This window comes from Haplochromis burtoni, unplaced genomic scaffold, assembly GCF_018398535.1.
Source record: "Haplochromis burtoni strain Fernald_Lab_line unplaced genomic scaffold, NCSU_Asbu1 Contig_362, whole genome shotgun sequence".
NCBI classification, from domain to species: Eukaryota; Metazoa; Chordata; class Actinopteri; order Cichliformes; family Cichlidae; genus Haplochromis; species Haplochromis burtoni.
The window spans coordinates 471,988-485,968 of record NW_024582723.1 but is presented as its reverse complement, the minus strand read 5'-3'; the positions used below and the strand labels follow the sequence as shown (position 1 = coordinate 485,968).

The 13,981-nt window shown below is 40.4% G+C and overlaps 1 protein-coding gene across 4 annotated transcripts in view; it reads left to right on the top strand.

The window, feature by feature from the left end:
- The first annotated feature begins 504 nt into the window (after positions 1 to 504).
- LOC102308235 (abl interactor 1) overlaps positions 505 to 13,981 on the top strand; it is a 23,018-nt gene continuing 9,541 nt past the window's right edge. For 2 of the 4 annotated variants that reach the window (XM_014340382.2, XM_005943206.3), the window contains exons 1-3: positions 505 to 774; positions 5,243 to 5,410; positions 9,313 to 9,489. In XM_014340382.2, the coding sequence (XP_014195868.1) occupies positions 658 to 774; positions 5,243 to 5,410; positions 9,313 to 9,489 (462 nt within the window). In that variant the 5' untranslated portion in view covers positions 505 to 657. The remainder of the gene's footprint in view (positions 775 to 5,242; positions 5,411 to 9,312; positions 9,490 to 13,981) is intronic. The other 2 variants (XM_005943203.3, XM_005943202.3) reach the window with 1 other exon arrangement.

The following is a 13,981-nucleotide window of genomic DNA, read 5'->3' as shown; positions in this document are numbered from 1 at the left end:
TAGTGCCTATTCTCAGACTGTCTTGTAGAATTTAAGCTATATATTTTTATTTTTATGTGCTCCAGATAAAAATATTTCTATATTTTTCATAGGCCTGTTTTTAAATTAGTGTTTGATGGATGTTAATGTTGCAAAATGGGTTGATAATGGTGATGTAAAAACAAAATATATTAATTTCAAGCTAACGCTGTTTCTCTTTGACTGTTTGTGTGTGTGAGGAAAGAAGAATTTAAAGATGTGACACGTGTCTACATGAGACCTTATAACCTTATTAATAATATATAATAATATGTTAATATATTGTAGTTAAATACAAGCTAAAATCAACTATTCGCAATCATTGTGTTATTAGCTATACCATGTAAAATATCGCTAAATAAAACGATGTATTATTTTATCAGCGTTTATAAGCGATATTACTAATGCTATCGCAGTAAAATGCCATTGGGCAACGGCTCCTCTCCCTCGGCCTCTCAGCCAATCAGCTCTCACCGCTTATAACGTAACTCTGATTAGTCACGGGCTGTTGTGAATCGCAGGCCAGCGGCCCGACAATGCCAGGCGGGGGAGCCCCTTTCTCAGCAACACAGCACAGCATCACCGCCTCGCCTCGCTGAGAAAAAGGACAGGCAGGAGAGAAATGCAAAGGGATGTAAGATGGCAGAGCTACAAATGCTATTAGAGGAGGAAATCCCTGCCGGTAAAAGAGCGCTCGTGGAAAGCTACCAGAACCTGTCCCGGGTAGCGGAATACTGTGAAAACAATTATGTTCAGGTAAGAAACGCCTAAAAACCGCCTTTGCACATGGTGAATTTACTGGTTTATCACCGTCGTGTCTGCGGTGTTGTAGTGGGAGTGAGTGAAACCACAGGGGCAGGAAATGCTGGTCGGAACGAAAGCGACTATCAAATCGCTAGCTACACCGAGTGGTCTTTTCTCCCGGTACGCTGGTTTAAGCGGCCGCTCGGTGCCATGTCGGGCATGGCTGTGTTTCGTTATCCCTCTGGTTTCTGTTTTTTAAAGGGTTTCCTCGGTGAGCTGAGAGCTGCTGGGGGCTTTTAGAGGGTGTGTCGTTGTTATGACTAAGTAGGTTGTCACTGACTGCATTCTGTGGTTGGTACCTGTGAAGGAGGCTAATCTCAAAACCGATTTTTTCCCTTCTTTTTTCCTCCCTACGTGACTAAAACCGCACGCTCACCGCACGTGAAAACGGCATAACAGTATTATAAAACGAAAAAAAGGCTCGAGCCTTCCCTTTAGTCGTTTAAAATACAAGAGCTAACAATTGTATGTATATTTTTGAAAATGTAATACGGTCACAGAGCGATTATTATAACACATTTATTCACTAGAAACTCACTAAAACTGTGGCATATTCACGAATTAGCCCTTCCCTTTAGCCATTAAGCACTGGATTTAAAGGCATTTATCATCTGTGAGCTTTCTTGCCAGTTTATACATCACAAAGTAAACCAAGTGCTAAAGACTTTACATGCAATTCGTCCAAGTCTATAAATGTGTAATGATCCTGATATAACGGTCTACTGCAAAACGTGGCCCCAGAGAATGTGTGTGTGGATCTTATAATGCCTGTGATTGCATGCATGGTGCAGGTTAATGAAAGGTGTGCCAGCTTGTTTTTTTGTGCTTATATTCACTAAATATTAAGTCAAAAAATCAGTAAAGCATTGAGGCATCTGGCTAAATGAGGTATTAACAATAAACCTCAGTTGTTAGTCTCCCACAGAGTGCATTGAGTAAATGTGAGGAATACTGGGAGCTGACATCAAAGCCCATCAGTGGCTTCAATGGTCTGGTGTGAACAGAAGACCACTTTGAATCAGAAACTGCGCTCCAGCTTGGCAATTTCTTCGTCACCGTGCTGCCGAGAAAGCCCACAGTAAAAGCACATCAGATCACTTTACCCCGGTTGTCATCAAAAATGCAATGTAGGTTAGACTGCTTGAATGCACGTTTCCTACTGATGGGCTTACACGGTGTTGTGAGGCAACACTTTCAGAGCTAGATCATGCAGGAAGCTATTATTCTGCAGATCAGTTGGACGGTTTGAGAGGAAATGGCATGCACCTGGTGGCAAACTTAGCTGCTTTAAGAAGCAGGAGCTTAGAGGCTTTAGTTTACAGACCAGGTGTCATATGTTGTGAAACAGGAATTTGGAGCACTCAATAAATAATAATAGAAAAAAGACTGTCACATCAGATTGATTCTTTTGATACTGATAAACTAAAGGAAATGAAAAACCAATTGTCATGGTGTCGTTTCAAATTTGTTTAGGTCGTGGAATATAAAGGTACTTCACATATGAGCTCATCAAAAATGCAAATCTCTGTTCATCCATCCATCTAAAAACAAAACAAAAAAGGAATCCCTTTTTATTTATTTTTGATTAATGAAACATATGTATTTGTAGTGGACAGTGAGGAACAAAGTGTTTTGTGGCACACCTGTTTTTAATGCAGTGTCTGTTCTTAGCACTACTGAATGTTGCTCCTGTCAAAATCCCAGCACCATATGAAGCCAACAATAAACCATGTAATCATATTTTGTGAGTCATCTGCAGAAAACACAGGGATGTTTTTTTGGAGCCAGCTGGTGTCACCCAGATAAGATTTACTATCTCCATGAATCATTTATGTGTAGGTGAATGAGACAAAGGCACTAAGGAATAACTCTGTGCATCAAGAGATTTGAAGTGTCATATAAGCTCCACATTTTTATCAGGCCTTAATTTCAGAAAAATATCATAAGCATATATCTATATGTATTTGAAAATGTTTGAAAATGATTGTGTGCTAGTTTGATTCCCTTTCACTGCTGAGTTTGAAAGCCCAGGGCTGCTGCTTGGTTTATTTCCTACATCATGGCTGGAATATGAAAATGCACGCATGTGTGTGGCTTTTCCCCCGAATAATGATTTCTTTAGGGACGTTAAAAACATTAGCTCAGATCCTGCGTGCATGTAAACACACTTGACAAACACAACAGGGAATGAAGGGGATTGAGAGTATTATGTAGGCCAACGTAGCTTATCCTTATATTGTGCTGGGTAAAAATCAAATACGGAAAATGCTAATGTCTTCTGCCTTTTGCTCCCAAGTTGTCAAACCACGTTATCAGCTTGGATACAGTAGCTCTGCATAATCCCATGTGGACAGTTTTTAAAACTGCGTTCATAAACTCACACAGTCACCTGAAATGATGATGCTATGTAAAAAACCAAACTGCATGCCATGATATGTAAATCTACCCAGGCAGGCTGCAGGAAAAAGACACAAGTTTTATTCTTAGATCAGAAGCTGTTTGAAAAAGTGTCACACACCAAACTGAAGACAAGAAAGCAGGACTCATTTTTCTTTTAGTAACTTTCTAAGGTCTTTGTGTATTAAAATAGCATCTCTCGCAGTGAAATTGTTCTGCTTTTTACAAACCCACTGGTGTGTAAATTGTTCTGAACATTTATGTTCTTAGTTTTGCTTCAGTGTATCGTTTGTGTATGCGTAACCACACATATTACTCATTTCACCCTTCTGTAATATAAGAATGTTAGCCCTGCCAACCCCCCCCAAACTACAACTCACTCGACACCCCTCTGACTCATAGTGTTTTTTGTTCATAACTCCTGAGGATATTCTTGTCTCGGTATTGTATTTCACTGAATTTGCTTTATTTTACCGCATTGTTTAGATAGGAGTCTTCCACATACCAAAAAAGGAATTCCAATTAAAGCCTCTACAAAAAGCCTTTTGTAAACTTAATACGAAATCCCAAAGAGAGTGGACAATGTGTATAAGGGAGATGTGTGTGTTTCCGTGCAGTATTAGTTTTAAACCTCTTTGTGCTCGTGTTAAGCTCATGCAAGAATCACTACGTATCCAAGCACTGTCCTAGCATTGCTTCACATGTTGTGTGTTAATAGCTCTGTGAGGTCTTTCAGTAGTCATCCAGTGAGTTGTGTAAGTCAGCCTTTCCCAACCTAAGGTATGAAAACCAGTTTCTGTGCTAAACTCGCAGTGGGTCACAGAGCAGGTGGTTTGGTGGTCATGTTCAAAAGTGCTGTCATGGTGTAGGTGTTTAACCTCTTGCTACCAAGCACACGTAAACACGTGGTGGTTTGGAAACAGCTTGCATGTGATAACTGATGTATATAGTAGCTGTACAGCATACAACACAGTGAATTGGCCTGAATGCTTATGAACTCTTCATTTAAAAAACTATAAGGTGAGACTTCAACATTTGAAAAACATTTGCTTATCATGATAAGTTTAGCCAATCAGCAGTCCGGAAACAGGTGCAGGCACCCTGATCTAAAACACAGCTTTTGGGGAAACTGTAGCATGGTGGCAGGACATTAGGTCATCACAGTGGCATCAGTGAATGTGTGACTCTGTAGGCACAGTTTGTAAATAGGGGTTGGACAGAATATCAATGTCAGCAAATCAAAATATTGATTATCATGATCTAATAATTAATGATAATTGATTAAAACATTCGTTGGCATTCTTGTAGTCTGCTAGGACAGGTGGAGCTTAATCATGAAGATCATGACCTGAGGCAATCTTAAGTGTCACATTTCTGTTTTCGTACACATTACAGAAGCAGAACGATATATTGTTTATAAGTCAGGTGTAGATTGTGTAGTAGTTGTAAGTTGTAGTCTTTCTGTGGTAGTTCGCTGTTGGAGTGCTTCAATGTGTGGCTGCATTCTCCCGTTTTGTTTCCAAACTATAAATATGTCCGTTCAGTCACATTGCTATTTAAAGGCATCCAGAAGCAGATGGTTTGCACAGCCGGGTGGAGATTTGGGAAATGTCCTGGCATTCCTGTTTTCTGGGCTCGAATCCCACTGTGCACCTGTCCCATGTTGCCCGTCGGAGTTGTTCGGACATTGTCCCAATTTCAGGCTGTGTAGTAGTCCACAAAGCCTTTGCTTCACAGAATCACAAACTTTTCTCCTTCACTTCCCTTCAGATCGTAACATGGCTTTGCAGTTTAAAAACAGCAAAGAGAGGATGTCAAATACTATTCCCTGTAGAAAACTGCCCTCTCACTCTGCAGCTCACACAACTGATAGGAGAGGAACAGTTACAGTACAGCATTTTGTCTTGCTTTTATGGACCTTACACCTTACTTTCTTTTGCCAAATTCTCCATTTCTTCCACCCACACACATTTCCACTGACTTGTTTTTTACATCAGTTTGTTCTTCTCCCTCTCCCTGCCAGGCTCAAGACAAGAAGAAGGCCCTGGAGGAGACCAAAGCCTACACCACTCAGTCTCTGGCCAGCGTGGCCTACCAGATCAATGCCTTAGCAAACAATGTGCTGCAGCTGCTGGATATTCAAGCCTCGCAACTACGACGCATGGAATCGTCCATCAACCACATCTCCCAGGTACGCACCGCAACAGATTCGGTATTTGTGCATGGGATTTGAATCATCAGCCAAGAAGGTCAACTCTGATTTTAGCAGTCTAATCGCTGCTTTATCCATTAAATGAACAAAGATAGGTTTTTCCTCTCTAGATAAAAGTTATTCAAGTACAGTAAAATGCCACAGTCTGCTATTATTCAGTGTCATAATACCAAACTGCACAATGGCACATTCATGTATTATAAAGACTGACAGATATGGCGGGGGCATGGATCATGCTGGAGCTGCCAATCCTCCACAGTCCCTCATCAGTCCCGCTTGCTTCATCAGCAGTCCTCTCTCTCTCCGTCTCTGTTCCTCTGTGTGCGCTTCATGCGGCCACCCTGCCTGTCAGCCATTGAATGTCCCGTCCCCTCCCTGTGCGCTTCATTAAGCCTGTCAGAATGAAGTGAAACCCTGACGCCAGCACTCTAGCTTGCATTTTCAGCTCCCACTTTACTCTGCAAACTGCGGAGTGGTAGCAGTCAGGTGCAATCTCACAGCGGACAACCAAACACTATTCACAATCCTTTAAAGATGCTCAGTAGAGCTTTACTTCCCCTACTTGATGTTTCTGCTTCACACCCAATGGCACCCTTGACGTGCAGCGGCACAGAAGAGAAACTGTTGAGTCAGTACGTTCACCCGATCGTAACTGAGAAGCGACTTCTATCAGCTTTAGTCTGGCCACAATGTTTCACTGCAGCCTTTTTTGTCGTTTCATAGCTAGAAAAACACTCGTTTCACCACTAGATTGATTCTAGAAGTCACATATTTTTCTTTCTGTACTGCTGAAGCTGTAAAAGCAAAGTGAGGCCGTGCTTTTTATTCTGTTACATGGCGTTCTGCGAACATATCTGCCCTTTTTCACAACACCATCAAAGCAAGCTTGTGCTATACATTTCAGAGAATTAGGTTTTTAATTTAAATTCTGTAATTTGATTTACAGGCAATCAAGACAGCTTCAAAAAGATTCTTAGACAGGAAACCACAACAGCATCTTATGAACAAGCTAACCGGTTATGTCATTTTTAGTTCATGCAAGCTGCCTCGCGTGCGTGAAAATGTAATAGCAGTCCATAATACTGCATGCCTTCTCCATGGCTGCATTTATTCGACACCATGCATGAATTGAGTCCGTGGATCCAGAAGAACATCTGGATCTAGGTCAGTTTGGAATACTTTCACCAAAAGTGTTTCCCAATTTTTATTCTTTCGGTTTGATATATATTCATGAAGATATGGCACAATGTTTTTTTGCAACGATAAAGAATCCTTCCAAAAATGTCTTGATTCAGATCAGTGTATGAATCGGCTCCAAAGGTTAATTTCCTCCAGGGTGGGGCACGCCACACCTCTGATAATTTTTTCATGCAAAATGGAAATGCAAAATTTAACCACAAGTAAAGAAGCAAACAAAACCAGACCCATAAACTCAATGATGGGGTGAAAAAATGCATGCCCCTGAAAACACAGATGGCTTTAAATCTGCTTGAATCGTTTAAAAGTTCAGGAAAAGATCATTAACTTTACATATACCCCATAATGGCTTTTCTCTCTACACAAAATGAATATTTCACTTTGCTTTGCTGTGGCAGTTTATCAATTTATCATTCTAGAAAGAAAGGTAGGCAAATGCTGCTGCCAAACCCATGTCTGATTTAAAAGGCCTCAGCAGAAAAGTCTTTGGCAGAAATATACAGTACAGGCTAATCCCTAAAATGCAAAGCAGCAGCATGTCTAATCAAAGGAGAAATCTGAATTAGAACCTAAATTAAATGGTTATGGCTAAAAATGGACATGCTTCCTTTTGATTTTGTTGGAGATCTGAAACTCTACACTTTGGTTTCTTTTCCATTTTCACTCTGTCTTTTCTTTCTGATTTATCTCTCAGTTCATTCCCCGAAATTGTCATCCATCAGCTCAATGACCCACTTGTGCCTTTTTCAGCTCCATTTCAGTTGGTCCAATCCTCTTAAGCGCAGGATCAACTTCGCATTACTCTATATTGCAGTGTAAATTCAAAAGATTGTGGCGACACGTTTATGGACACCTCTGTACTGTAAAATATAGCATCAACAGTATTAGTTGTTTGGATTTAGTTAATATCAAACTATACATGAAATCATTGACATATAAATTCACCGTTTACATGTCTTAAAACCATACTTGGTGCAGACATTTCAGCTCGCTCAGTTGCTCTGCAGAGAATGATCATCTGCTTAAGAACAGATTTAATAGAATGACACCACTGTATAGCTCTGGCAGTGAGAGTTACCATCTGTACCATCTGTTGTCAAAAACACACTCCACAGGGTTGAGCAGACAGGCAGATGTTTATTAAAGAGATTACAAAAGAAAATGAGATTGCAAAAGATCATGAAGGGCAGACATTGCTGTCGTCACTCATTAGATAACAGTTATGTCTCGACGCATTTAGCAATGTACACACAGAGGAAATGCATACAGAGGAAAGTAGCTCTAAAGTGAAGTTTCCTTTTCTATTTCACCATTTTCTTCTCTTCTCAATGTCTTTTTAATTACCGTAAACGCCCCAGAATCAGCTTCTAGTGTCTAGTGCCTCTGTCTTGTGTGCCTCTCTCTCATTTCTGTGCCTCTCTGTCCTTCTGTTTTTTTCACTCTCTCTAATCTACACTGCACCTCAGCTCGCCTGTTACTGGCAGGAAATGGGCAGGTCTTTTTTGTAACTTCCCAGCTGAAGCTGGGCGTGTCACTTCAGTTTCCTCTCCTAAAGAAAGAGCCTACAATATCACACACACACACACACACACACTCAGATAAATAGATGATAGAGCTCAGAGACTTCATCTGAGACACAGTGAGAGGGTAGCACAACTTGACAGTTCTTCTCAGATTTTGAGTCTCTTGGTTGGAAAAATGTTTAAAGATAATTAAATGAAGCTCTAAAACACATGTTATTCTTATAGTATATTTCTTTGTGTCCATTTGCAATGTATACATACATATATATATATATATGTATATGTATATATAATATATAAATTCCCCTCTCACCCCGGTCTATCCTTCAAGCTCGGGTCCTCTACCAGAGGCCTGGGAGCTTGAGGGTCCTGCGCAGTATCTTAGCTGTTCCCAGGGCTGCGCTCTTTTGGACAGAGATCTGTTGTTGTTCCCGGGATCTGCTGGAGCTTCTTGCCTAGCTTGGGAGCCACCGCCCCTAGTGCTCTCTCTCTCTCTCTCTCTCTCTCTCTCTCTCTCTCTCTCTCTCTATATATATATATATATATATATATATATATATACATATATATAAATAACAATTGTTGTAACATTGTTGTTACTGAATTGCTGTAAACAGATGCTGACTTTTTTTTGTACAACTACACTTTGCAGCTTTTGAATGCTGGTTGAAACTGTATTAAGCAATAGAAGCTGGTGATGGTGTAACAGTTTTAAATATAGATTACTCTGTGCACAGTAGCCAAAAAATTGGTTGTGAACAGCGCACACAACAGAGCTAGAAGCTGTCAAATAACAGTAGTTCTCGCGTATTTCATTTACACATATTCTCTTTGAAAATCAGCTTCAAATTAAGTGTAAGTGTATTCAATTAAATTGTTGTCAACAACAGTTTTCACTGCAGTGCAGTATGATGGCTCAGAAGTTAAAACGAGCCTTCGCTTTGGGCGAAGGTTGGTGGTTTGATCGCCAGCTCATCCACTTGTTGATGTGTACTTGGGCACATCAACATAATTTCATCATAGTATAAATAAATATGAAAGAATAAAAGCACATGGTTTTAGCGTTCAGTTATGTGCCGTATCACCTCCCTACATTAAAAGCAAATTTACAGGCCCACCTTAGAAAACAGGAAGTGACCATATTATATTTTCCCCAAACAGACCGTGGACATCCATAAGGAGAAGGTGGCCCGCCGAGAAATCGGCATCCTGACCACAAACAAAAACACCTCTCGTACCCACAAGATCATCGCTCCGGGCAACATGGAGCGGCCGGTGCGCTACATTCGAAAGCCTATCGACTACACGCTGCTGGATGATGTAGGACACGGCGTCAAGGTAAGGAAAATATTCTTCATTGTGTTAAAATAAAAGCCTTCTAACAAGGAGTAAGAGTAAAGTCGTCTCTGCACTATTCCACCATAATTACTACCAAACTGTTGCATCTGTCCATTACTTTGATAAATTGCCGTGTTTTCTCCCAGTAATCAATTTTGCCAGAGAGGAATACACATACTTAGTCAAGTTTACACCTGGTGCTTGCATGTGAGCATCCTCACTGTCTGCATTCATAATTCATTCACACACTCCCACCCAGGCTGCGAGCTGATCAATACGCTGGCCTTTTAGTTGATTAAGCACGGAAACACTTCAGCCCATCCAAGAATAGCTGCACAGGCAAGAGTTTTTCATGCCCGGTAACAATTACCCAAGCTGCTAGTTATTAATCGACTGTGTGTGTGTTTTTGAGGGAACTATCATAGCCAAGTGTTACTCACACCATCACACTCTCTTCAAATTGTAAAAAAAAAAGTAAAAATCTTTCAGTCTTTCTTCCGCCTCATTCTTCAGTTTTTTTATTCTCTCTCCCCATGATCCATGCTCTCCTCGCCCCTCTCTTCCTCTATTTCACAAGACTGTGTGTCTGTGCTTGTGTCAGCGTGCACACACAGTTATACGAACTGATTGCTTGTGTCATAAATTTCCATAGTGCGTGTGTGTCAGTTGGCCTCTGTATCCCTTTCCCCTGGTCTGTCTCTGTTGAGATAGTGGCTGTCCGCTGATTTTCAAACATCCGCTGATTCAAATTCAAAAGCTAGTGTTTCCTCCTTTGAGAGCTGGCTCACACTGAGACGGATTTGGCATGGCCCACTATGCAAATTGAGCATCATTCAGGAATGATAGAAATGACAGATCTCTGCAGAAATCAGCACATTGTAGATGCAAGAAAATCTGCAATCTTTTCTTTTTTTGTCCATCTGGAAATCTGCAAAAGGAAACAGCAGTTCGTGCTTCTAAGACGCGAGTCTACATTTGGATGAGCATTATGAATGTAATGAAGTTGACTTATTTTAAATAGGTTTAGATAATCAGTTTGGGCTTGTGAAATGCATTTTTGGATTCAAAGCTCTCTGGCTGCTGGCTCCTTTTTAATTCTCTTCCTGGCTACTTGTATGTAAAGGCGCTTATGAATATGCATTTGTGCAAACGAGAATGTATACAGTTTGTTTCTCATGCACACATATATAAATCTGTGAACTGCTCAAAAAGCTCGACCCAAGAGACAGCATCCCAGACATTTTTCAATATGTGTGGCCCGACTAAATATCTGCACACCTGAATGTGCCATAGGTGTGTCAGAGAAAGACTTGCACACATCATTTTGCTGTACATGTATTAAACTACAATCAGGTGTTTGTGAAATATAACAGCAAGCAAGTCAGTGTGCGAGAGTTAGATTTAATTTTTTGGTGGGATTTTATTTGGTGACTGCTGAAGTTTCAAAGTTAATTGACTTTTTCTTAACGGGTTAAGCAGGGAAACATTATCCAGGTTAGTTTTCTTCTTATATTTGACTTATGCTTAGTCACTGTGTCACTATTATTGTACTATAAGAATGAATGTGATTGGATATCAAGAAAGGATATCAAGATTTTAATGGTACCACTGCTCCTAGCAGTATGCTGTTGCTCATGGCACCTTGTCGCTAGATTTAGATTTAGACTTCAAATTAAAGTAGTTATTCAGTGACAGTAGCTCATTAGAAAAGAAGGAAAATGGACTTGACTTTGTTTGTATCTCCAACTCCAATCACTGATAAAAGACACTGCTCACTAATTTTTTTTCTATGAAGTCAGAAAAATCCTTATTGCAGATTTCTTTGAGATATTGTGATATAATTTCGACCCCTATTCACTACTGTTACAGCCGCCACATAGAAATACACTATATTCAGAGGTATATTAATGCAGGTGTGGGGGTATGTTTGTAATTTTGCTTTCCTGCATTTATGAGTCTGGGCTGTGTTCCTGCCGTGCTGGGAAATATTAGCAGCTTATTAGCGCTCTATCCTCACAGCCCATTTCCTCTTGGCTGAGGTGGATTCCCTCAAGCTTTAGAGGAGCACTCATCCACCCCCATCCCTTTTCTCCCCCACGTCCAGGGGAATTTATCCACGGATAGATGGGAAATCAGTCTCGAACTTGGAAAGAGCCATTCATGCATGTGTGGACGACTGTGTTCAACCCCTCACCGTAATGGCTTTTTTTTTTTGGCATTTTCTGGCAGTTACCATGGTGATAGGTTTGGCCACATTACAGCCACTCAGAGACTCTGTTGTTATTTATGACCTCACACCACTTTACTACCCAATTTTTTATTTTCCTGGTACGACACTTAAAGCATGTAGCTCAGCCGCTCCTCGTTATTCATAGTGACTAGACACTAAAGTGACTCTTATCCTGATTACAGTCTGTAACACAGATCCAGATACAGACATAGAGGGAACAAAACAAAACATAAACAGTGTTTCCATGTCCTTTTTTAAAAAAATGTTTGTGTACAAAGTGGACCAAAAGGAAGCGAGCTCTTCCTCTGTGTTGGTTAAAACCTAAATTGGGTTATTTGGTGTGACTTCTACTGCAGGCAGGTGTTCAAGCGAACATAGGAGTAACTGACATTAAAGGCTAGCAATAATAATATATAATAATCAGATAAACATTAAATGTATTAATGTTTAAAGTTGCCTTTTTCCTCAGTTTTATATTATTATAAATTGAACCTCCTGACCCAGTATGAACCTTCCAGATCCTTTAGGTCATCTGGATCCGGTCTTTTATCAGTTCCCAGAGTCAGAACCAGACACGGAGAAGCTGCATTCAGCTTTTATGCTCCTTATATCTGGAACAAACTCCCAGAAAGCCTCAGATCAATGATTTAAAATTGATTAAAACAAGCAAACAAACAAACTAATTAACAAACAAACAAAACAGTATATAAAATCAAAACAGATAAAATCAGAACAGTAGATAAAATCAGTAGTTAAATGTAAGTTTTGAAATTTAAGCTTAAAAGTGTGGATTTGGTGCTTTATTCAAATGCAGCTGAGAACAGGTGAGTCTTCAACCTGGATTTAAATAAACTGAGTGTTTCAGCTGATCTGAGGCTTTCTGGGAGTTTGGTTCCAGCTATTGAAGGGAGGCTTTAAAGAATGAATGACGGAGCTTACGTCGTGTCAGGAGTTCAGCTGGAGGTGCTGAGAAGGATAGGATAAAGCGGCCGGCGATTCAGGGTGGACGCTGGAGGATCGTGGCAAGGTGGTATGATATACGGTGGGGTCAGGAGGAGAATGGGTGGGCAAATCAGGAGGTTCAATTTATAATAATATAAAACTGAGGAAAAAGGCAACTTTAAACATTAATACATTTAATGTTTATCTGATTATTATATATTATTATTGCTAGCCTTTAATGTCAGTTACTCCTATGTTCGCTTGAACACCTGCCTGCAGTAGAAGTCACACCAAATAACCCAATTTAGGTTTTAACCAACACAGAGGAAGAGCTCGCTTCCTTTTGGTCCACTTTGTACACAAACATTTTTTTAAAAAAGGACATGGAAACACTGTTTATGTTTTGTTTTGTTCCCTCTATGTCTGTATCTGGATCTGTGTTACAGACTGTAATCAGGATAAGAGTCACTTTAGTGTCTAGTCACTATGAATAACGAGGAGCGGCTGAGCTACATGCTTTAAGTGTCGTACCAGGAAAATAAAAAATTGGGTAGTAAAGTGGTGTGAGGTCATAAATAACAACAGAGTCTCTGAGTGGCTGTAATTTAGAATAACAATCTTGAGTGTTGTCTCTGAGGTGAGGAGTGTAATGTGTAGGGCCAAGACTGGGATTCCACCTAGAGTAAACTTGCCAGAAAAATGATTTTGGCCAAAAAAAAGAAAAGAGTACGGTGAGAGAGGGTGAAACCAGGTTCGGTCCAACACATGCACGGATGTAGATGGAATCATTATACCAAGTCTCAGCTAGATCTGATTTTCCCATCTATCCGTGGATAAATTCCCCTGGTCGTGGGGGATAAAAGGGATGGGGGTGGATGAGTGCTCCTCTAAAGCTTGAGGGAATCCACCTCAGCCAAGAGGAAATGGGCTGTGAGGATAGAGCGCTAATAAGCTGCTATAGAATATTTGACCCAAGTACTCGGGCTAGACTTAACACGAGCCCAGACTTCATTAATGCAGGAAACTTGCAAAATTTAGCAAATAACAATTTGGTAGCCCGCCAAGACCCGTGACAATTTATATACTAGGTTCTGGAGTATAGTTATTTTCATTGGGTGGGATTGTAGGTTGAGCGTGCAGGCTGTCAAAACTTATAGGGATGGGAGAAATAGGCGGTGCGAAAATATCATACACATATGCTCAAAGAAAATCTGCAAATAAGCAGAATGATTGTTCGTTTTGGGGTGAGGGTGCAGTGAGAAAATAAATAAATGCTAGTCAGCAGTGTCTTTTATCGAGTGACTTATGGGGTGGGGGGTT